Source organism: Aplidium turbinatum, chromosome 3 (genome assembly GCF_918807975.1).
Source record: "Aplidium turbinatum chromosome 3, kaAplTurb1.1, whole genome shotgun sequence".
NCBI lineage: Eukaryota > Metazoa > Chordata > Ascidiacea > Aplousobranchia > Polyclinidae > Aplidium > Aplidium turbinatum.
Genome location: NC_137474.1, coordinates 11977778 through 12000249, shown reverse-complemented (window position 1 = coordinate 12000249; position 22472 = coordinate 11977778). Strand labels below are relative to the sequence as shown.

The 22472-nt window shown below is 38.5% G+C and overlaps 1 protein-coding gene across 1 annotated transcript; it reads right to left on the bottom strand.

Annotated features, from left to right (window-relative positions):
* Window positions 1-1050: 1050 nt before the first annotated feature.
* On the bottom strand, window positions 1051-22041 carry LOC145767380 (uncharacterized). Its single transcript, XM_082579190.1, has 4 exons — window positions 21870-22041; window positions 18615-18708; window positions 8761-8896; window positions 1051-1568 (listed from the first exon to the last, which is right to left on the bottom strand). The coding sequence occupies exons 1-4, from the start codon at window positions 22017-22019 to the stop codon at window positions 1310-1312; spliced, it is 639 nt and encodes a 212-aa protein (XP_082435316.1). The 5' UTR covers window positions 22020-22041; the 3' UTR covers window positions 1051-1309.
* Window positions 22042-22472: the final 431 nt, after the last annotated feature.

The following is a 22472-nucleotide window of genomic DNA, read 5'->3' as shown; positions in this document are numbered from 1 at the left end:
TGCTTTATCGGGATTGTAATCCAGTAGGCTACTATTCAAACGGTCTGCAATGTGGCTGATTTTATAGAAGTTCGCCACTCCCCTAGAATTCTTTTTAGCAACGAAAAACAACGTTCGACATGTGTTGACGATGACTGCAAGGTAATAAAATAAGTATTTCAATGATTAAAACATTACTTGTAAGCTTTAACTGCCTTTTATCAGAACTGACGATGCACTAGCAAGTGCGAAATATTTTTTCTGTTTCATCTACTGACATCTGATCCCTGTTGCCTTAGCAATTGAGGTTTTAGCTATTTCAATGATGTACATTACTAAAAGAAGCATATAATTTTGGCAAAATATGATCAAAAAATGTTTTCCCCATTGATGTCAAATAGCTTAGTTCTCCTTTTTAACAACGGTTCAATGTCCGACAACATCGAATCGACATAAAAACGACAATATTGCCAGCCGATGTAAATTAGCACTTCGGATTAAGACTTTGTTAAAATAAACGTCGGGAGTTACAAACAAGACTTACAGCGCTGGCGATCGCAGATGGATATATTCCATCAATAACAAATATTCCCGCACAATGCAACAGTGGCGATTATGACGCGCTAACCTAATTTTGCGTCACTCTTTGATACTGCATATTTTCGACAGTTAATCCACGATCATTCTATTGCGAAATTAAATAATTGGCTAGAAGAGATCGGCGGCCAAACTTCGCCGATTGAGGAGGTAGCACCGGCGGTTCATTCAACCACTACTTAGCGGCCATGGCCACAGGCTGCTTTAAGGCTTGACAGTAGGTTACATCATTATAACATAGGATGGTGCCCTTCTTTGTATACCGGATTATCATTATCGCTATATTTTATCTTGAAACTTGAAAAAAAAATTGGCCTTTTACTAAACAAAAGTGCCCTTTTTTCGTAATCTTGCCCCCCCAGTCAAAAATCGTTCCGGCGCCCCTGAGTAAGTAGGCTTAAAGTTATATTTTGTAATTCTGGTTTTCGCTGTAAACAGCAAATTTATTGCACTCACAAAACAAAGTGTTGAAATACTAAGAGTTGTGTGTTCTACAAGTTTACACAATATCGATTAAAATTGCGAACACAGAAGGAACGTAAAAAACAAGGAATTTAGAACACTTAACGAAATCTCATTTTTGAACTAAAATAAAACTCAATAATAAACGATTAGGCCCATAAATGGTGTAGATCAGTGGCGGCTCGTATCATGGGGCTGCAGCCCCACCTGACTGCAGATAGCCTATAAGTAAGTACAAAAAAACTAAAACTATTTTGAAAAAAATCAAAAATTAGGCTGAAGTGTTTAAACACAAGTTTAACTCAGGCCAAAGAGACGATACAATATCAATGACACATTTCGCTCTTTTTATCAAATCGTCGTCTTTAATGTAATGAAAGTCGATGTTGAGAGAAATCATCATAGATTGCATGATTTCATCGTAATTACGAATGTCATCAAAGTTGTAGTCAATCCGAACATTATCTTTCCTTTGGTATTTTTCATATGGTTTCATTATGAACACGATGGAAGTTTGCTTGTTTTGCAATCTGAAAGAAAAACAAAAACGATATAGTGTTTAATAAAATCTTTTTTTTTAACAAAATATAAATGAGTAAATGCAATGTTTATCACTACGCTTACATTTTGGCTGGAAAAAAATGTGCAATTCTTCTCTTTGTTTTTTTTGTGACAAGCAGATAGGCTGAATGGAATATTTACAAGTATTTTTAGTAGCTCTCACTTATCAAAATAATATGTATTGTATACGGCAGCATGGTTAATTTAATGGCTTTCGAAACATAATATCTTATTTGAGAAAAAAAAATTACGCAATAATTTTCAAAACAGTTTTGTTTCGAATACCGGTAGGTGGTGTTTTATATGAATACTTAAACCGGTGTTTTTTAGACTGTGCTGCGAGAGATCAGCTTGTTGACCTATTGTTTTCCTAAAATCCGTGTTTTCAAACATTGTTTTTTGAAAACAACTTGAGGATTGTTCTGGCTGTTCGCTTACAAACACTATTAATAGCATAATAGCAAATAATAGCCTAAAAGTTATCATAATAGTTTTGCGATATTTGCATTTTCATAGCTTCGCATATAGCCTAAGGCAGGGGTGGACAACTTTTTTAACACAAGGGCCAGTTAGGAAAATGTAATGCTTACAGGAGGGCAGCACATCAAATAAACACTAATTCATATTTTCAGCAATGGAGTTCATCCTATTGAAATTTTGTACAAGAATATCATCCTTATGCAGTAAATTCAATTCAAGCTGGATTTCTACAGGCGCAAAACTTATTTCACAGGTAGGCTACAGGGGAGTGAAAAGACAAGGAAGAAAATGAAGGGCCGCATGCGGGCCGCAAGTTGCCCACCCCTGGCCTAAAGGTTTCTGCTTTGTCATAAATTGAAAGCAAAAAATGGCAGAGACAAGTTGAATTTAACGACGAAATCAGGGGTGTCCAGTAGCGTACGCAGGGGGGGCATTGAGTCATGGGGGCCATAGGGTGAAGCCATTACTATACCGAGATTAGCTCGCTTTCAAAAACAGAGAAGTAATGTACCAGCTGACACTCCCTCTGAATACTACCGCAGAAGCGTATTCTATCCTTTCTTAGACGCTTGCCTTCTGCAATTGCGAGAACGATTCAGCTCTCAAACAACTATTGCATTTTCACTTCAATCTCTGCTACCGAAATATTGTTCAAGTCAACCATTTGAAGCCATTGAAAAACCGTTAGCACGTACAGCTCTTTTCTTTCATGTGGAAAAGATTCGTCAAAATAGAATATTTGAGATGGCAAATCCATTGGCGAAACAGTTCATGTATACCTGATAACGTTATTGATGCTTTCAAAGCCGCAGTGGACCTAAAAACGTTCCCCAACATCGCAACATTGCTACAAATATTTGCAACCACACCTGTAACAACAGCTACGAATGAGATATTTTTCAGTTCTCTAAAGTACGGTACATATGTAAAGAATTATTTGAGATCTGCAATGGGAGAAGAGCGTCTCAATGGACTGGCATTATTGTACATTTATCCCGAGTTAGAGCTAAACTATGATGACGTAATAACAGAGTTTAGCAAGAACAATCGACGATTGGGCTTTGTCTAAAATTACTTATGTGATTGTGTTTGTGAACGTTGCGTTTATCACCTTGGTGCAAATGCAATAATAGCCTAGATTTCGGGTTTTCGTTTCTAATCAGGTGAATTTAGTCCTAACACTCCGGCTTATCATTATTTTGCTCTCACCAATCACCATTATTGCTGGACGATAATTAAAACACTATTGGCTTTTTCGTTATTTTATCGCTCTACGCATTTGTGTCCATTGTAATTCAAGTTTGTTTATTGTCTGGTAGGTCTATGGGCCACCATAAATATCCAAAATAACTTTTATAGGTAATCTAATCAATATAATCTCGCATGCCAAAAACGTATCGCATTTATCGAAATTTAGGTGTATCAAAGCTTGAAATAGGCTAATAATATGATATGAAATTTCATGGGTACCGGTAGGCTACGCTTGGAGAGAAACCAGAGTTGAAAGCAACATTTCTTGAGAATCTTAATCAAAGTTTTCAATTGTCCATTGAATGATTTATTAGCTTTACATAGCCTACTCTTAGTCTCTTGCTGAGCGTGTTTTTTCAGCGTTATTGTGATTGTGTAGTGTAAATATGTTATTGCTTGATGGTGGTTTAGGAGGGTAGGCCTTATTTTTCGTTCTATAGTTCAGAGTGCGGTAATTTTTGATTAAAGTTAAAATTGCGTTTGATATTTAAACTTTCACGGAGTAGTTCGATTTATGCTTTAATTAAGGTAATGACGTTGCTTATCATGATCGAACTATTATGGTTTTTACTTCTCCGTTTAGGCCTACCATCATGCTTTTCATATTCAGAATCGGTATCTGTACAGTGTACAGTGACATACGCAAAGACCGTGAGAAGCGTGAGAGTCTATATTTCACCAGTGTTGTACGCGTCATTGAAATATATTGACGGCGTCAGCGTCAGCGCGAATTGCCTAAAAACTTGACGGCGTAAAGTACTGCGTAAGCTCTTAAAGAAATTGACGGCGTCAGCGTCAGCGCTAATTTCTAGCGCTATTTTTTGCCAGCGTCTTATAAAACGGAAATATCTCAACCAAGTTTAGGCTAACAATAGCTATAAATAAAGAGCAGGTAGGCCTATTATGTTTTGAGACTGTATTGTAATTAGCTACTTAACTTATTAGTAGGGCCATTTTAATTTGACCCAGCCTAAAAAAAAATTTCTGACTTTATTTTTATCAAATTTTGACTTTATTTTGAACTAACGAAATTGCTTATTTATAGAGGGTAGCCTACAGTTCTTTCTTGAATTGATACCACTTACCAAAACATAATGATGTGTCGATTTCAGACCCAAACGTAATACTTTGTCGAAAAGTCAAGGTGTTTTATGGATTATAAAAAGTTTGTTGTGTTTTATAGCGATAGGAAAATCTCCACAAATCTAACTTTTGCTGAAGACAGAAGACGATTTAGCTTGCTTAGGCATTTTTTTACTACGGAATGTCATTAGGCTGGGCTATTCCTAAAATCAAAACTGTTGATCTTCGAAAAGACCATATTTGTGAAGAGGGAGTGTTTCATAAAAATTATATAACGACGTAACAGTGAATAAACAAAGGACAATTTGCGATAAAAGTTACTGCTGATCCGTGATCATTGTGACATATTCCTGCTTTTATGGGTTAATATGGTTTAATTGTGTCGCAGTTCCTGATTTGCAATGCTTCCACGAGGATTTTGACTAAAATTACTCTCTAGAAACACAGAATTAAGTTTGTTAAAAGCCATAATTTGACAAATTTCGACTTTATTATCAATTTTGACTTTATTTTGACCTATAAACGTCTTAGAAACAGTCCCTTAGGTGCTGAAAACAACTTTATTCTTTGATTTGTGGATAAACGAAGTCCTTAAAAAATTTTGACTTTATTGACTTTTGCGGGCCCTGCTTATTAGTTATTTCCTTGCAGAAAAACAAGCATTTCAAAACGTTTGTCTGACAATCTGCTGCGTTTGGGACGCGTATTGTCCTTTCCAAGTGAAAACATGCGTTCCATAGCAGCGCTGGTTGGTATTGGTGTGTTGTATTTCAAAAACAAGTTGAAAACGTTTAGGCTACTCGAAAAGGTATCACTGTTCCAAGCGTGCTGTGATAGTTTAGCATGTATAAATATTTTAGCGAGGTCCACTGCACCAATATCGCTCTTTTCAGGGGCATAAAGCTCTTGAAATAAAGTATCTTCAACGTCCGCGATGCCATTCATGGATTTTTCGCTTTCTGTCTCTGATCCCTCGTTCTCAATACATGTGTGATCACCATTTGGCGAACTTCTTCCGCGTGTATTCCAGGGAGCCATTCCAACCAACGCAAAAGCCGGCATTTCGGATGAGTCGCGTTGGCCAGAATACATTGTGAAACTCTTATTGTGTAACGAGATTTTCCATGAAAAAAAATGACGCATAGCGCTTGACGCTTAAAATCGGCAAAATAGTTGACGGCGCTATCACTTCCGTCAACTGAAAAATAAAGTGACGGCGCTAGCCTCAGCGTCAACAAAAAGTTGACGCCGTCAAATGACGCCGTCAAATTGACGGCGTCAACGTACAACACTGTATTTCACCAACAGATAAGCTACCTTAAACCTTGGTCAGACTATAGAGTAGCATAAGGCAACTCTTGTTAAAAAAAAGTCAAATTATATCGAATGCCCCCCTCCCCACGGAACAAAATCCTGCGTACGCCACTGAACGTACCCTCAATACGCGTAGTTCATTGGGTTTAGTAAGCCAACTACGTCATCTACGTAAGGCATTAAATGCGACGTTAAGAAAGTTATACCGTATCGTTTGTTTTCAATACAACATCTATCCAAATGAGTAAACTAGCCGTTGCAAATTAAAACATTATTGTCAATGCAAGCTGAGTAGGCCTACCTATGCCAGTAACCCATCGGTTATTATTAGCAAATGGGCGTTTTTTAATTGTTTTCGTTTTGACTCAAAAGCATTTTCAATGCATTTTTATTTAGTGGGCAGCAAGATAAATTTAGTTTCGGGAGAGAGTTTGCTTTTTTATACCAAAGACAGGCAAGACACAACAATACCACAGGGTTGAGCATTACAACAGTATATATTTTTTACATATTTACAAAATAGTTTAACATTCAAACGTTTTCGGCTTAACCTATAAGCCCTCATCAGGAATCTGAAAATATTGATAAAATGCAATAAATTTCAACTTCTTGAAGGTAGGGGGAAGGTGGTGTTAGTTGAGTCAGTGGGTTAGTTGAGTCACCATTGTTTTCTGACTAACCAAGCATGACTTCGTGAAGATTAATTGCTAGAAACAATAAGCATTATGGGTAACTGCGTCCATCTTGCTTTAGCAGCCGTGCAAGTTATACAGGTTATACAGTCACCAAAATGCCATTTTTTGGACTAAAAAGTAAATATTTTCAGCTCAAAGTTGATTGGGATGCTGAAGCTATGCTAGGCGTAAGCGAAGATAGCGTCAAAGTTTCATATAGTTTATAGCTATCTTAAGCATAGTACATTTGTGTAAGACCGATAAAGCTTTACGTATAGATAATATGTTCAATAATTGTCACGAGGAAGGATTGGGGTTGGTTGAGTCAATAGCTGCAGGGCTAGTTGAGGCAGTGACTCAACTAACCCTACCTCAAGTTTCAGGCTGCTGAAATCTTAATTCTGAATTTGAATTGCTAAACGTGCATTATTAAATCAGTTACTTGGACAAAATGAGCTATTATTTGATTAAAATTATCCATTATGCCTACTTTTCTGTTTAGTTTTACACCCTCACACATCTCATTAATTACAGCCTTTGGACAGGGCTGTGTATGGCCCGTTAAGGCCTACTACAACAGAGCATTGAGTTCCTGGCAAATAAATAACCCTGGAAAGGTTTATAGTATATATGATGTGGCTGGCATTACAAACCAAGCCTATGAAAATGCTTTTTCCCACAAAAATATTGCTGCCGGTTTTGAGACAACAGGGATATATCCTGTGTACAGAGACATTTTCACTGACATAGATTTTGCTCCAACAGAAATGACCAACCGACCTTTAGAGTTAGGCCTACGTGTTCGGATTCAAGCTGAAAACTGTACTTCAGAAATCAATGAACACACGGATCAGTTGTCCGCAACCTTCGAAACACACCAATATTAGTGCTGCACATCAAGCTTGTTCCAACGTAACTTCTGCTCGGAATTCAGGTAGTTCAGAGACCACTTATGTGTCTCCAATGCAAATAGGCCTACTTCCAATTTTGCCAAATTTGGTTCGCGAAGCAATACAATGTGGCCCGCGGAAAAAGCATGAAAAGTATTAGATTTCACGTCACTAATTTCGATAGAATGTGTGAAATTTGGGTCTAGGCGGTATGAAGACTTTTTTTAGAGAAATGGCATGAAGTAGGGCAAAATCGAGAGAAATTAGGGCCTGGTTGCGGTAAAGACCTATTTTTGTTTTCTTAGAGAAACGACATAAAGTCGAGTAAAATAACCGAGGAAAATTTGGGTCTGGTTGCAGTGAAGACTCTTTTTTCAAGGAAAGACTGTGGAAACGGGCGAATTTGGGGCCATGTGGCCTGCCTGGTATTGTTAATAATTTTTGCGGCCCACAGTACAAAGTAGGTTATTCCCCACTCCTGAATACAATAAACGTTCATTGATGGTATAGATCAGAGGTGCCAGATGGGGGCGGTGCCCAATATAGACCCAAAAACTTATGCATCTCATGAATGCCATTGCGCCTCAACTAACCCCACCCACTGACTCAACTAACCCTGCCTGTGGGGTTGGTTGAGTCAAACGGTGCTCTATGTTTGAGGTAATAAAAATGGCAATTAAACATGAGATAGCATTTTGATAAAGGGGTAGTAGCAAGCATACTTCATTACCTTTGTTTCACTTAGAGTTTCATAGGTGTATCTACAATAGGTAAAAAAATATAAGGAAAAATCTGAAACATGACTCAACTAACCCCACCTTTCCCCTAACTAGCTAACTAATTGTAAGCATCAAGAAATACGCAGCGGTTAAAAGCAATAGTGTGGAAAACAAACAGACGGACGGAAAACAAAATTACATTAGAAAAAGGCACACATGACTACAAACGAATTAGCACCACAGGGAACGTGATCCATCTAACTTAGTAAATGTTTAGTAGAATGGACGCGCCGCCAGTAAATAATTGTTTGTTTAAATTTGGGTTGTAGCGTTTGATTAATAGCGCTTCCTGAATTTTTGTGTCAAATTGGGATTTGCCTTTGCGTAAAATTTTAAATGAGTCAGCAGAGAATTTTCGATTTGTGCAAAAGGAACACTCCATAATATGGTCTTTGATGGCACTTTTCTTTAAGTCTCTAAAGTTCAAACGCTCCCGTACTCTCGTGGTCAAATGTCTGGTGGACATACCGATGTATCAAAATATATACTGTTGTAATGCTCAATCCTGTGGTATTGTTGTGTCTTGCCTGTCTTTGGTATAAACAAGATAAAAAATGTTGAAGAATCGCGTCTTAACCTAAACAAATGCTATCTTAGTCAAAACAATTCCGTGTTAGTGAATTTTCATTCTTTTCAGAATTACAAAATAATTATCATGCATTCCACTATTCAATCATTGACGAGGCCTACCTTTTTACAAGCGTAGACACATGAATCTGTTCAAGTCTTTTGTTTGCAAATTGTTCTCCAGCAGTCATGCGTAGATAGCAAACAGGATCAATAATGCCTCGATCAAAAAAGCACAACTTCGTGCTTGGAGTGTTTTCTGCAAACAAAAACAGCGATCTAGGCTACAAACTTAAAATTTAAATTACGTGTCTTGATTTAGGTTAATAAATCGCTAATATAAGACTATTACCAGGCTGTGGAGTTGGGAGAAAAGTATAGCTTACGACTTCTCTATTTATAACTGGCCGACTCCGAGTCTCCCACTCGGTAACGACTAGAACATTACACAACTAAGGCGAAAGAGAAAATTAAAAAAAGAAAACTAATCAGGAAATAGTTAAAACATCGCACTCTCGAGTTTTTGGCGCTAAAAGTAACTACTTTCAATTTTCTCATTTTCGCAAACCATCATTTTTCCCGATTAGTTTTTATTTTTTCAATTTTCTTTTTTGCCTTAGTTGTGTGATGTTCTAGTCGTTATCCTTTCACTCCGGCTTCAGTGTTGCCACATTATTTAGAATTGACAGATTTTTCTAATGTTTTATTTATTTTTAAATTTACAATGAAGTTGCAGTCGAACTTGAAAAGATAATCTTTCCAAAAACTAGCAAGAACAAATACTGCCATTTTCTGGTAAAGATAAAGCGCGCAATACAGAGAACAAAAAAATGTTTTAAAAAAAGATTGCAAACAAACATTTTAATGTTCGGGGTTTTGTATCAAACCGGAGTCGGTGTCGACTGTCGGTGTAAACATTTTTTTTAACGACGCTGACTCCGTACGCAAATTTTTTTCCCACGAACTTTTTCTCTCATTTGCATATTTCTGTAAGTGTAGCCATTACCGGTTATAGCGTGGCGCGCGTAACTCTTTTTACCGATTTTCGCCCTCACAGCAGCCGGTTTTCTCCCTCCAGGCCCACTTCTAAACATTGAACTTGAAAAAAAACGTAGCCTAGAGACACACCTAGTCTAAGTTTAAAAAAATTGGAAAAAGGAAATTGATTCTGGTCACTAGTCTAAAAGTAAGAATTTCCGAATTGATTAAGAATTAACCTTAACACTACTTTTTTTGAAAGCTTTTGTGCACCGCAAAAATTAACGTAAAGAAAAAAATGACTTCGATGTGCGTCGAACCGATGTCTTCATGAATGTAAGGCTAAAGGCGAAACCACTGAACTAAACAAGCAACCGAAAAATGTTTGCATTCACACGGTAGGCTATAAATACAAACTCTATGCGAAGTAACAGAAAGTTCGTGGGAAAAAATTCACACTCCGGACATGCTAAAATCCTTCCGATTCGACTCCACAGCCTTGGTTGTTACAAAATAATAGCTACGGTTGGCTAATTGTTCTTGAAACTTATCAAGATGTCTAAAAAGGCCTAACTATACTTTCTATTAACTTGTAAAGCCAAGTTTGCTATGAATAGTATCCTTCCTTTTTGATATCCTTTCCAAGTGAATATCATATCAGATTTTGAATGCTTATCTAAAGTAGGCTACCGTTCCCCAACAAGACCCATCATTTTGATTTTGTCCCAAATTCATCATGAAATAAAAAAGCGGCTACCAATGTGTGTTTTAGCCTCTTTAAAGCACTTCTTTAGAACAATGTTAATAACATAGCCTATTGACCACAGTTTTAGAATTAGTTCATTTGCTAATTACTGCTGAGTGGGCCTTAACAAGGCACCGTTGCTTTAATAAGGCCAGCCTTCTAAATTTAACTTTGTGAGCCATAAATTGCGGTAAAAAACAATACACAACATCAAAGCAGTGAAAAATCCACAAAACAATTTATTTAGGCTGCATAGTTTGTTACAAAAAGAAATGTTAGACTTCACATAGTGAGTTCAAGTAAGTTTTTTTTTGCAATCAATCGTAAGTTTGTGCAACAAGTTTTTTGTTCAATCACAAGTTTAAATAAATTTCTTCAAAAAAATTCTTTTTCAACAATAAAACATTTACATATCACAATCAGGGCATACAAACTCATCACCATTTTTTGTTAAGTCAACACAGTCTTCATGGTAGCCTACCATATTTTGCAACTTTCACATTGCCTCATGTCGGAGACTGTATTTTGTGAACATACTGGGCAATACCAATCTCCTACACTTGGGTGTGCTTTTCCCTTTCGTTTTGCCTTTTTCCTCTCTTTTGCATTAGAGTCAAAGAGACTTCCATACAGTTGTTGCTCGATAATTAATGCTCATTTTTCTTTGCTCCCGCTTCTTGCTTAGGGTATTTGCAAACGGTGTAACCATAATGCCATGAAATGGTGTTGATATAGGGGGCTGTGTTAAGATCTCATGACTTGTTGATGGTTGTGGAGACATCTCATGACTTGTTCACGGTTGTGGAGATGTCTCATGGCTTGTTGGTGGCTGTGAAAACATGTCATGATCAGGCCCGGATTTAGGGGCATTGGGGGCATTTGCCCCCCCCCCCGAAATTTTTTGAAAATTTTTTAAGCGTTCTATGCAGTATGAAATGTACTATGACGTACGTCGTACACGTACAGCCATACTGTGGAGTGTAGATTATCGAAACCGAAAGTAGGCTACGCTGGTTTCGATAGTCTACATCTACACTCTTGACTGCGAAGCCATGATAGATGAACTTGCCAGGTGGAAAATTAAGTGGGAACAAATTCTTGAAAGTGAAAGGCCAGCAAGTGCGATTGATGCGGTGTCAGCAATAGAATGCCAAAAAGAGTTTTATCCAAACATTTACAAACTCTTGATAATTTTGGCTACACTTCCAGTCACAACTGCTTCTGCAGAAAGAACATTTAGCTGTCTAGGACGCTTTAAAAGTTACCTTAGAAGCACTATGAGGCAGGACAGGCTTTCTGGACTAGCTCTCATGCAAATCCATCGTACTCAAATTCCAAGCGCGGAATTGGTGTTAAACGAACTTGCCAAATCAATATAAGGAATATATCGTGTGGAAACCTATCGTAAAGATCCTGCTCAAAGAAAACAATGCTTTTGACTTTTTAAAATCATGCTAGATTATCTTGCTTTCAGACCAAAACAAAAGTTAGATTTATACCATCGGTTCTCAACCGGGGGTTCGCGTACGGTTTTAAGGGGTCCGTGATAGTTTCCGAATTTTGCAGTAACATTTAAATTAGCTTGCCATTCTTGATTCAGACTAGGCACTTAAGTTTTGAATGGCTAAGTAAGATCTTATCCCTTCCTTTTTCAATTCATTCAGGTATCAGTGCATTAATTTCTCTTTGTTTATTAAATTCTATAAGGGCTTCAGAATGCCCTGCAACTGGGCCAAAGTTTCGAGACTGTAGTTTAAGTTGGGATTCGTAAGCATCCAGATGGATTGAGTTTCGATTTTAGCTTTTATCCGAGTTGTCATGGTACCTGGGAAACTGGTCGAAAGACATTTGGTCGACAGTCATTTGGTCGACAGACATTTGGTCGACGGGACATTTGGTCGACAGACATTTGGTTGACAAGACATTTGGTCGACAAGACATTTGGTCGACAGACATTTGGTCGACAGGACATTTGGTCGACAGACATTTGGTCGACAGGACATTTGGTCGACAAGACATTTGATCGACAGACATTTAGTCGACAGAACGATTCATTTTAGGATTAGGGTTAACTGACTCTAACCTAACCCTAACCCTAACCCTAACCTAAACTAACCCTAACTGTTAGATTTCAACAGGTCCTTGATAGGCCTACCTTTCGTTTTACTGCATTACTCCTGTTGATTTGTGTATTCGCCACCTAGCGTCGTTTCCCCTTCATTGTTATCGCTGATTTGCAAATGGCAACACTCACCATGAGATTGTCTATGGAACTTTCGAGACGTTTTTGTTTTTGCTGCTAGTTTGCCAGCTAGCCGAACTTGTTAGCTACTGTAGTTTGTGACTGAAAATTGATTGATTGATGTTTATGCTTTGTTAGCTGCTTCTCTGTTATGTATTTCTACAGGACTTAAGTTTGACAACTGCTATGGTAATATTTACGTGTAGGTTGAATTCCATGTTTGCAGCTTGCTATCTCTCAAGAGTTCAACTTACTGAGTCAATCACTATACAATCCTCCGCGTGCAAGTGCATCATTTGGCCTTACTGATCCGGTCATACTACCGGTACGTTTATTATTCTGAATTGTATGATTGATTGATATGTGTCGTGAATTGTGGATTCATGTTTACTACTGAATTATTGACCAATAATTTGTCAGCCTAATGGAAATTAATTCTCGTAAACCGATCTTAACTAGGCCATGTGAACTGCCACGTTTCTTTGTTTTTAATTTTGGTCGAGCGTAATGGTTGTACGGTAGCCTACGTAATAATCGCGAAAGGTAACATCGCGAATTTATTTATTCAGTGCGTCATTGGCCAACCTGTGGAACTTGTGTACCGTAGGCTACAGTGGATTGAGAACTGTTAGTCAACAAATTTAGTACGTTTATCAGTTCGACTGTTGCACTTGGTGAATTGTGACTAGTGTCTTATGTTGTGTTATTTCTTGACAGAAAAACCGTATAAACTTCATTGCTGCGAAGCAGTCATTGGAAACCGAGTGATTTCTTCAAGTTGGCGTGCTTTAACAATGCTCAGTCCTGCCGGGTGGATTAGGAAAATCGTGACGTCACCGCCGCAATTACCGTACCTGTTGTGTTCGCGTCACACACAACACTAACCCTAACTCTAACCCAAATGTCCTGTCGGCCAAATGTCTTGTCGACCAAATGTCTGTCGACCAATTGTCTGTCGACCAATTGTCTGTCGACCAAACGTCCTATCGACCAAATGTCTGTCGACCAAATGACTGTCGACCATATGTCTTTCGACCAATCGACCGGTCACCATTGTCATAGAGTGAGGCCCTTTTTTATATGTGTAGTTAACATCAGGAACTGTCTCATCACACTCTTTAGTCAAGTTATCGATCGGTGGGTGGGTGGCCTTCAACGTATCACTACGATCATTAACTCCAACAGTTTTTAGGCCCTCAAAGGTACAACTAGAGATGGGCGACGAAGACATTCGCCTACCACTTAGGCCTACTGGCTAAAGAAATACAACACTACAATTAATTATTCAATTGAGAACAAGTTCGGAACTATCTTGCATGCCAAGAGTTCGTTTGTTGGATGTTCTTTGTTTCTTCGGAATTTCCTCCCTATTTATTCTAATTATGACTGAATTCCTTCACAATAGGTAATTCTGTAGGCTGCTGGCCTTGATCACTAACAGGCCTACAAAGTTTCTTTTCTTTTGATGTTGCAAAAGTTAGATTAATCTGATGGTTTTCGAATTACTATTTTTAATTGGAATTGACCCTCAAGGTTGCTTAAGCAGACTTTCAAATTTGGGAAGCTTCTATTATAAGTCTTCCCTTCTTTTTCTAAAACTTTCTTCAACGCACAACTTTTTTAAGTTTTTTAGTTTTTTTATTAAATGATTAAAAATATTAAAAATAAGTCATAATTAAATTAAAAATGAGTCATAATTAGATTAAAAATAGTTTTTTAAAAACACCAAATAATAACACCAAAAGATCTCAGCCATCGGGACTGCATTGACAAAAAACTGAAGTGATTGAAAATAAACAGTAAACAATACTGGCTCTACTGTACCTTTGAGAAGACGCCTTCCCACAGGTAAAGCGCTAACAAACTAGGTTACGCGTGCTCAGAAACAAGCAAATGAGCCTCGGGAACACCTCGAACAAATCGAGTTCTCTTTAACTTCCATTTTCAAGCTTAAAAGCAAGATCTCAAACGGGTAGCGCGATAAAATGACCCCCTCTCAGTGTGAACACTCGTTTTTTTACACGTTTTATGATTTGCGCTTATGCTTGTCAGTGTGAACTTCACTTTAGTGTTGACATTTCGGTGGCCGGTCGATTGGTCGAAAGATATTTGGCCGACAGACATTTGGTCGAAAGATATTTGGTCGAAAGATATTTGGTCGAAAGATATTTGGTCGACAGTCATTTGGTCGAAAGATATTTGGTCGAAAGATATTTGGTCGAAAGATATTTGGTCGACAGTCATTTGGTCGAAAGATATTTGGTCGAAAGATATTTGGTCGACAGTCATTTGGTCGACAGTCATTTGGTCGACAGTCATTTGGTCGACAAGTCATTTGGTCGACAGGACGTTTGGTCGACAGACATTTGGTCGACAGGACATTTGGTCGACAAGACATTTGGTCGACAGGACATTTGGTCGACAGACATTTGGTCGACAAGACATTTGGGTTAGGGTTAGTTAACCCTAACCCTGAAATGAATCGTTCTGTTGACCAAATTTCTTGTCGACCAAATGTCCTGTCGACCAAACGTCCTTTCGACCAAACGTCTGTCGACCAAATGACTGTCGACCAAATGTCTTTCGACCAAATAACGGGTACCGATATTTCAAGGCTGCGTTTGCAAAGGACCTACAAACTTAGGGAATTGTTAGAAGTGATCTCAAAGTTTCAAATAGCACGGACAAATCACAAACTTAATTCAAACAAATTGAGGTATGAGAATACATGAAAATAGCCTGGGATCTGAAGTCTTGCCACAAGAAATTTGACAAATTTTTATGTTATATTGGTCGTTTTTTATTCTGATAATGCTTTTTGTATCGGTAGCCTACATTTTATTTAAACATAATTCAACAGACCACAGATAAATTTTGCAGAAGTTAAACTGGAAAGTTTTGGTTTATGTTTGAAGCGTTGCAAATGCGCAGAAACTAAATCACATTGCGCAGCTGCGCACATTAGAAAGATCACAGATCAGCGTATGAATTACTGATGTTTGATCTCGTGTTCCAACATTTCGGCCTAGCTCATAACATAACTTCGTCAATGTCATCAATCGTCATAAAAGCGTCGCTAGTTCAGTAAATTCATCTAAGTGTGTCGTTTCGAAACTTATGAAACAGTTATTTTCGTTTATACACTAAAATTTTAAGTAATTGTTTAGGGGTCCTCAACCGCTTCTTGAGCACCAAAAGAGGACCGCCAAGACAAAAAGGTTGATAACCGACCACTGATTTATACAATTGCACAATGAACATACCAAGAATAGAAAACGGTGCCATATGTTTGACGGAGGTTGGCATATAAGCAGTGGCGTAACTACCCATTGGATCTTGTGGATAAATCCAGGGGAGGCACGTTGCTAGAGGGCGGCAAAATGTGATAACGTTTTAAAGTTTAAACGAACAAAGACAGTCACATTTAAATGACATGGTTAACCCTGATCTAAGTGAAGCCAAAAACTTAAACAAGTTATGCCTATAAACTAATTTGCAACTTTTTTAGATTGTGCCTCACCATGTGGTATTTGTGACGGTTTAATGGTACGGTACTCATGCTGTTGAAGTAATGATAGAATGTCGGTTGTAACTAGTAAGCTATAGCATTGTTCAGTCAATTTAGCTTTGGTACGGTAGTTAAGTTCAGATTAGTTTTAAGTTTATTTCACTTTCGGGAGGAGACAGGAATAGACCGTGAGGTCATCGAGTCAACTGCCACCTTTACTATCTGTCAGTGGTAGACAGACGGGATTCCTCCATTTCATGTGTGAAGATGGGTTAGGCTAGTGAAATGTTTAAAGTTTCAGGTCTGAAATAAATCACTTAGCTTAACTCAGCGAATTTGCTATTATGCTTATTGATGATGAACTGTTTTATTTTGATCAACGACGCACGAGTACAAAATAATTGACACGGCGAGAAGAACACAATAAACATAGCCAGGTCAGAGACTTTAAAGAACCGGCCTGCCACGCCCCGTGGAGGCGGGGAGCAGCGTGATTATGGGGTGGCGATGCACCCGGAAGGGAAGTCCACCAGCTTAGGTCGCGGAGGCCAGGCTGGGGAGTCTAGGTACCTGTGGAAGGAAAGTTTGGATCGAGAATTTTGTGCGACTCGTCCGCAAAAGTTAGAATGGCGGAACGGCCAGGGAGACGGGCTTTGCTTTCTGCAAACGCAAAAAGGTCAGCTCACGACGGGCCGGGCGACAGAAGTTTTATAAAGCCAGGCAGCGCCCACGTCTCCATCACGTGACCGTAACACAGGTACGTTTAACTCCTATACCCGGTCTGCTGCAGATTCCAGAACAAGATTTAAGTTGCAATTTTTTTAAGTTAAGTTTTGCCTATGACGAGAGTAAAAGAAAGTGAAGATTTTTTTAGAACGAAAAAGAAAGCTGGAGAAGAACTAAAAAGGAGTCATTTTGAAGTTCGTAAAAATTGCCTCTGCTAAAAAAAAACAGAAAGGATTAGCACAGTTAATACGATACGGTACTTCAAATTGAGACGGAAGAAGAATTGTAGGCTACCTCTAGCAAAACAATAACAAAGTGATCATTATGTTTCTTGGCAGCCGATTTGTAGCAAGAATTGACAGCGATAGACACCGTGTTTCGCCCATGAGGCTGGGCTCGTCAGTATTTAGTGTTGAACTGTTTTATTTGCATCAGTGGCTCACGGTACAAAAGATTGACACGGTGAGAGAGTACAAACAAACATAGCCAGGTCGAAGACTTTAAGAAACCGGCCTGCCACACCCCGCGGCGGCGTGATTTATGGGGTGACGATGCACCCGGAGGGTTAAGTCCACCAGCTTAGGTCGCGAGGGCCAGGCTGGGGAGTCGAGGTACCTGTGGAGGGAGAGTGTGGATCGAAACACTATAAAGCCCGTCCGCAAATTTAGAATGGCGGAGCGGGCCAGGGAGACAGGCTCTTTCTGCATAGCCCAGAATGAAGCCCTGCGACGGACCGGGCGACCCGTCGCGTGTGGACGCTGGAACCGGCAGTAATTGACCGCCGGGCAGTGCCCACGTCTCTTTCACGCGTCCTCGCGCAGGTTGTGAAGAAGGGGGCGTTCTTCCCGGCTATCAGCACAAGGCTGAGCACTCACTAGTACAGCGAGCATCATTGAAAGCCTGTGAATGAAACACTGTCATATAAAGATAAAACAGATGCTATCTATTATTCTCATAACGATGTGGCTTGGCCAGGAAGCAATAGCGAATAAGCGATAGGCTAACTACTTGGCCAGAAACATTAACTCATAACATGAGAGTTGAGATAATCAAATTATGGCCCGAAAGATTTCAGAATATACAAGGGCCATTCAAGCCAAGGGATTAAATAAAGGAGACAAAGAATCCTTCAGCTGTCTGAGTAAGAAGTGGTTTTATTTTGAACTTTCAATAAAATTAAACAAAACTGATTTAATTCTTCTGTTGTGTGGAATTGTAATCAGCTTTTACGACGGTGTCACAGGGGGGGGGTAGGGGCGGCGTTTCGTGCAAAAATCCAAGGGCGGCATATTGCGTTGCTACGCCACTGCATATAAGTTACAAAAATGAAAATCAATATAGGCTATTTCACCCAAAATGAACTTGAAATAACTTATCTTGTATAAGTACAAACCTTCTTAGCTTACCTTGGATGATTAAACAGACTATAAATTTTATTTCAAGTCTAACAAGAGTTTTTATAACTCACAAAGGACTTCAACAATTGCTTGAAAACCTAATCTACACATTTACAGTAGTTTGAACACTACAGAAAACAGTAACCAATGAATACTTTGTATTGAAAGGCTCCATTAGTTAGCATTAAACAGTAAGCTAATGAAAGCCAAAAAAATCTCGACGACAGCAGCAATTAATTATTTGACCAAGTTACAATAGTTCAACCTGTAAATTTTATAGCCTTGCAGATAAAAAATTTTATGGCAGACTAACGCTACACTTAATTAAATCTTGAAAATACCTGATATACGTTTACATAATGTAAATTAATATTTACGTACCAAAACGGTTTGCCATTTCTTCTTCTCTTCTATGCTGTTCTTGAGAAATCAGAAGATTGTACTTTATGAATACTTTTGGATCGCGAAGCGCTTCCTACAAATACCACACTTTAAAATAACAAACGGTAAAGCAACCTAACATACCAGGAAATATTTTTGTTGATGCAACTGCGCTCTTGTCTTTCAGTTGTTTAAAGTGGTTCAGTTAGTTTGTCTTTTCATCGACGTGGCATGTTCCCGATTCCCTTGTGAACACATAGACAAGTAGGCCTGCATTGGCATAGTAAAACGTCTTAGCGATAAAAATGGACTAGCACAGAGATGTCCAATTGTCCATTGTCGAACCTTTTATTATAGTTGGCGCATTATCACTTGAAATAATTCAATGGGCAGAAGAACCTATTAAATTCCAAGAAAAATGGGTAGGCTAGGCTACATAAAAAAAAATAATTAAAGATTTAAAAACAATCAAACACAAATTTAAATTTTACTGGAAGTTATAGCCTAATAGTTAACTAAGGCTTAACACACTGAACAGAAAACAAATTTATGAAATCGTTTTTGTCAAAACAGTTAGTTTTCTCTGCTGCAATGAATTTGTGGCTTGTTATTTATCCTTTCGATTTCCGGGTTGGTATTATTCCTTTCGATCATTTGATTTGCACAATTTGTGGTTCAAAAAAAAAAACATTAGCCTCAGAAGCATTCATGTGCTATTTGGCCTATTTTGTAAGTTATTGCAGGTTGTTCACTGTACAGTAGCCTATGGCGTCGTCTATCGTAAACTACTTATCGTGATAATAATTTTCCAAAGATTAGATAACTGACAAATTTATTGCTTTCAGAAAGTTTGAGTAACTATGTGACAGCATAAAAGGTGAAGGGACATTTGCGCTCCTGGAAAGGTCATCCATAGACCTAACAAACTAGTCGAACGTTAAAAACCTAAAAAATACAGTCCAAACCATTTCGCCTACTTTCTCATTGTTAACCTAATACCAGGGTCAACAGCCAGGGGTGTGACCGTGTATTCAAACCAAGTGCCATAATCATGATTGGCAGACATGCGGAATAGCAGTGACGTTCGGTGGCTTAAACCGTTGGGAAAGCAACTTGGAAATATGCTGCAGCAAGGTAGTAAGCACGAAGGGCTTCCAGCGGGTGGTCGGGGGGGGCTCTCCCAGAAATTTTTAAAAAACACTTCCAATTTGGTGCGCTCTGAGAGCATTTCCAAAACAAATCAAAAATAAAAATCTGTCAAATTGTGCTTCGCCTATGTCGTGATCATACATACATACATTTAATGTTTAGAAGTCATGAACAATCTTAATTTTAAAGTTGCAGGACCAAAATCCTGTGTTAGACATGGAATAATAGTTGTCTAAATGTTTAATTCGTCATGAATGTTCATTCTCAGATATTCAGTTAAGCCTACACTACAAAAACTAACACTTAGGCCTAAACATTACAACCGCAAGCAATTTGTACAAACAGCTGGATAAGTTTGCCTCCTGCGTATAGAAGCTTAACAAACTAAATATTGCATCCGCACCTGAACGTTCATTGGCGAAGTAACGTTATATCAACGCTGTAAAAAGGGCAAAGGCATCGCTATGAAAGCTAGTACAGTAGGCTAAAGTACATGGCAAGGAGACATCAAAAAACAGCAACAACCTTTTTGGCATTATGATGCTGTGCGTGTACCGTGACGAAAGACCATTCTGACGAGTTAGTCTAGTCGCTCTAGCGAATGTACGCATTGACGTCACTGGGAAAGCACAACTAACCTACCATAACCATAACACATCTGATTGGCTAAGCAGCTGGTGACGTTTTGCAAAACGAGTGAGGATTGGATGAAACGAAGGCGTTTTTTGACATTTTTGAATCTGGGAAAGCAAGTTTGATAGTTGCTTACCTGGAGCCTCAGTGATTGTTTGACAGAAGCGTTTGCGTCAATTGGCATTTATAGGCAAGACATGCGGTTTGGTGTAGACTTAGACTACTCACAAGCGTTACGAGTAATTGTAGTCACGAATACAGTAATTTTCAAGTTAAAATAGACGTGATAAAAATAATAAGAAGTTAAACCTAGAATTCAGTCATTATATTTTGCATAGTTTTTGCTAAGGTAAGCACTGCTTTCCTTGCTTTCCCTCACCGATCGTCACTGCGGTATAGCCTAGGTTGTTAGTGATCAATAGGGCCTACCCTACAGTATAATCATCTAATTCGCCTCGGCAGCCGTAAATTCATTTTTGATGTGGTGCTTGATGTCACATCACAGAATCTATATTGCCAGATATCATATTCCAAGCACGTTACAGTTAAATTGTCAGTCACGTCCAAGTACAGGTACCGTTGCCCGGAAGGACAACAATATTGTAGAGGCGAAGGCGGACAGTTGTGCTTGATACGCCCATTGTTCATAACATCTTTCGAAATTTAGTTTCTGCGTCCGATGACGCTTGATACATATCGATGGGGCTATGGGATTGTTTTTTCATGGCCCATGTAAGTTTGGACTCGATAAATAAATACGTAGTTTCTTGGAATGTTGGTTATGGAAGTGTGAAATGTAAGCTATGGAATGACATGCAGCCTATGGAATGTGATGGAAGTAGGCTACATTTTACTTGCAGTTTTTTTTTCTATCAAAACGACTTTACATTATTAAATTTGATATAAGCTCACTTGGCCTATATCAAATTGATTTCAAACTGAGTTACTTTGGGTGTTGCACCATTGCGGTTGTTATAGAATATAGGCCTACACAAGTACCCATATCGGAAGTAAAAGCATATGTACAGAAAAGCAAAAACAACTCCCAGAAGTTTAGGACGATCAGACAGACCTAACCTGTTACAGCAGCGGTTCTTAACCTTTTGCCTTGTCGGCACCACCTTAAATTAACAATCAATGCTCGCACCCCTCCTAGGATTGGCTGAAATTAATAGACGCCTACAGTTTGAAGTTTTGTTGAAACCTGGTAAAACAACTTTGTTTCTTACGTCATATTATAACAAACTTTGATAATTCAGCATCCCCGCACCATCTAGGCACAGGTCTTGGACCCCTTAGTGGTGCGTGCACCCCTGGTTAAGAACCCCTGTGTTAGAGCCATAGTTTACACTTGAAAAACACCAGTATACCACCATTACAAAGAACGTTTTAAATCGAAGGCTACAGGCTACATGACTTTTCCATTGCATCCATTATATTGAATGATTGCAGTTATTTTCACGTAAAAATTACCGCTGTGACGTTGTTTTCCTGCAATAATTTTCGAGCAACTTCGTCAGAATATAAAATTTTTCCTTTGTAAACTTTTAGATTTTTCCGCAAATAGTCGATGAGGGTTGTTTTTCCCGTTGAATGGGCACCACAAATAAAAACATTTTTCATAGCTGCTTTTGTAGATAGGCTATAAACTGTATTCTGCAAGAAACCGATAAAACGATGCCATGCAAATGGACTTCATTATCGCCAACTTAAAAATGATGACAACTGGTTGTGCAATCATTCAAGTTTAAAACAATGATTAGGCCACGGCCTACTAGAACACGGCCAAATATGTTGCTATTTGAGGAAATTTCTAAGAGTCTGAATTGTTACAATCATAGCTATCACAAACCTGGCATCTTCCCATTTCCAAAAGTAAGTAAAATGAGCAATATTTGCATCTAGACATATGTTTGGCTTGTTTTTCCAGAGATTAGATATGTATGTTAAGCACAACTTATGGGATAATAATGTAAAATATGTAAAATTTTCCAACTACATCCTGGAGGTAGTCTCATCATACAGTCGTTAGGTTTTTTGTATAGCAGGATTTTTTGCCTATAGCCACATTTTACT

Coding starts and splice junctions, on each gene's coding strand:
- LOC145767380 (XM_082579190.1), bottom strand. CDS start 22,019: ATGAAAAATGTTTTTATTTGTGGTGCCCATTCAACGGGAAAAACAACC. Junction 18,709..21,869: donor AGGAAAACAACGTCACAGCG/GTAATTTTTACG, acceptor TGGTATTTGTAG/GAAGCGCTTCGCGATCCAAA. Junction 8,897..18,614: donor AGAAATGGCAAACCGTTTTG/GTACGTAAATAT, acceptor TTTTGTTTGCAG/AAAACACTCCAAGCACGAAG.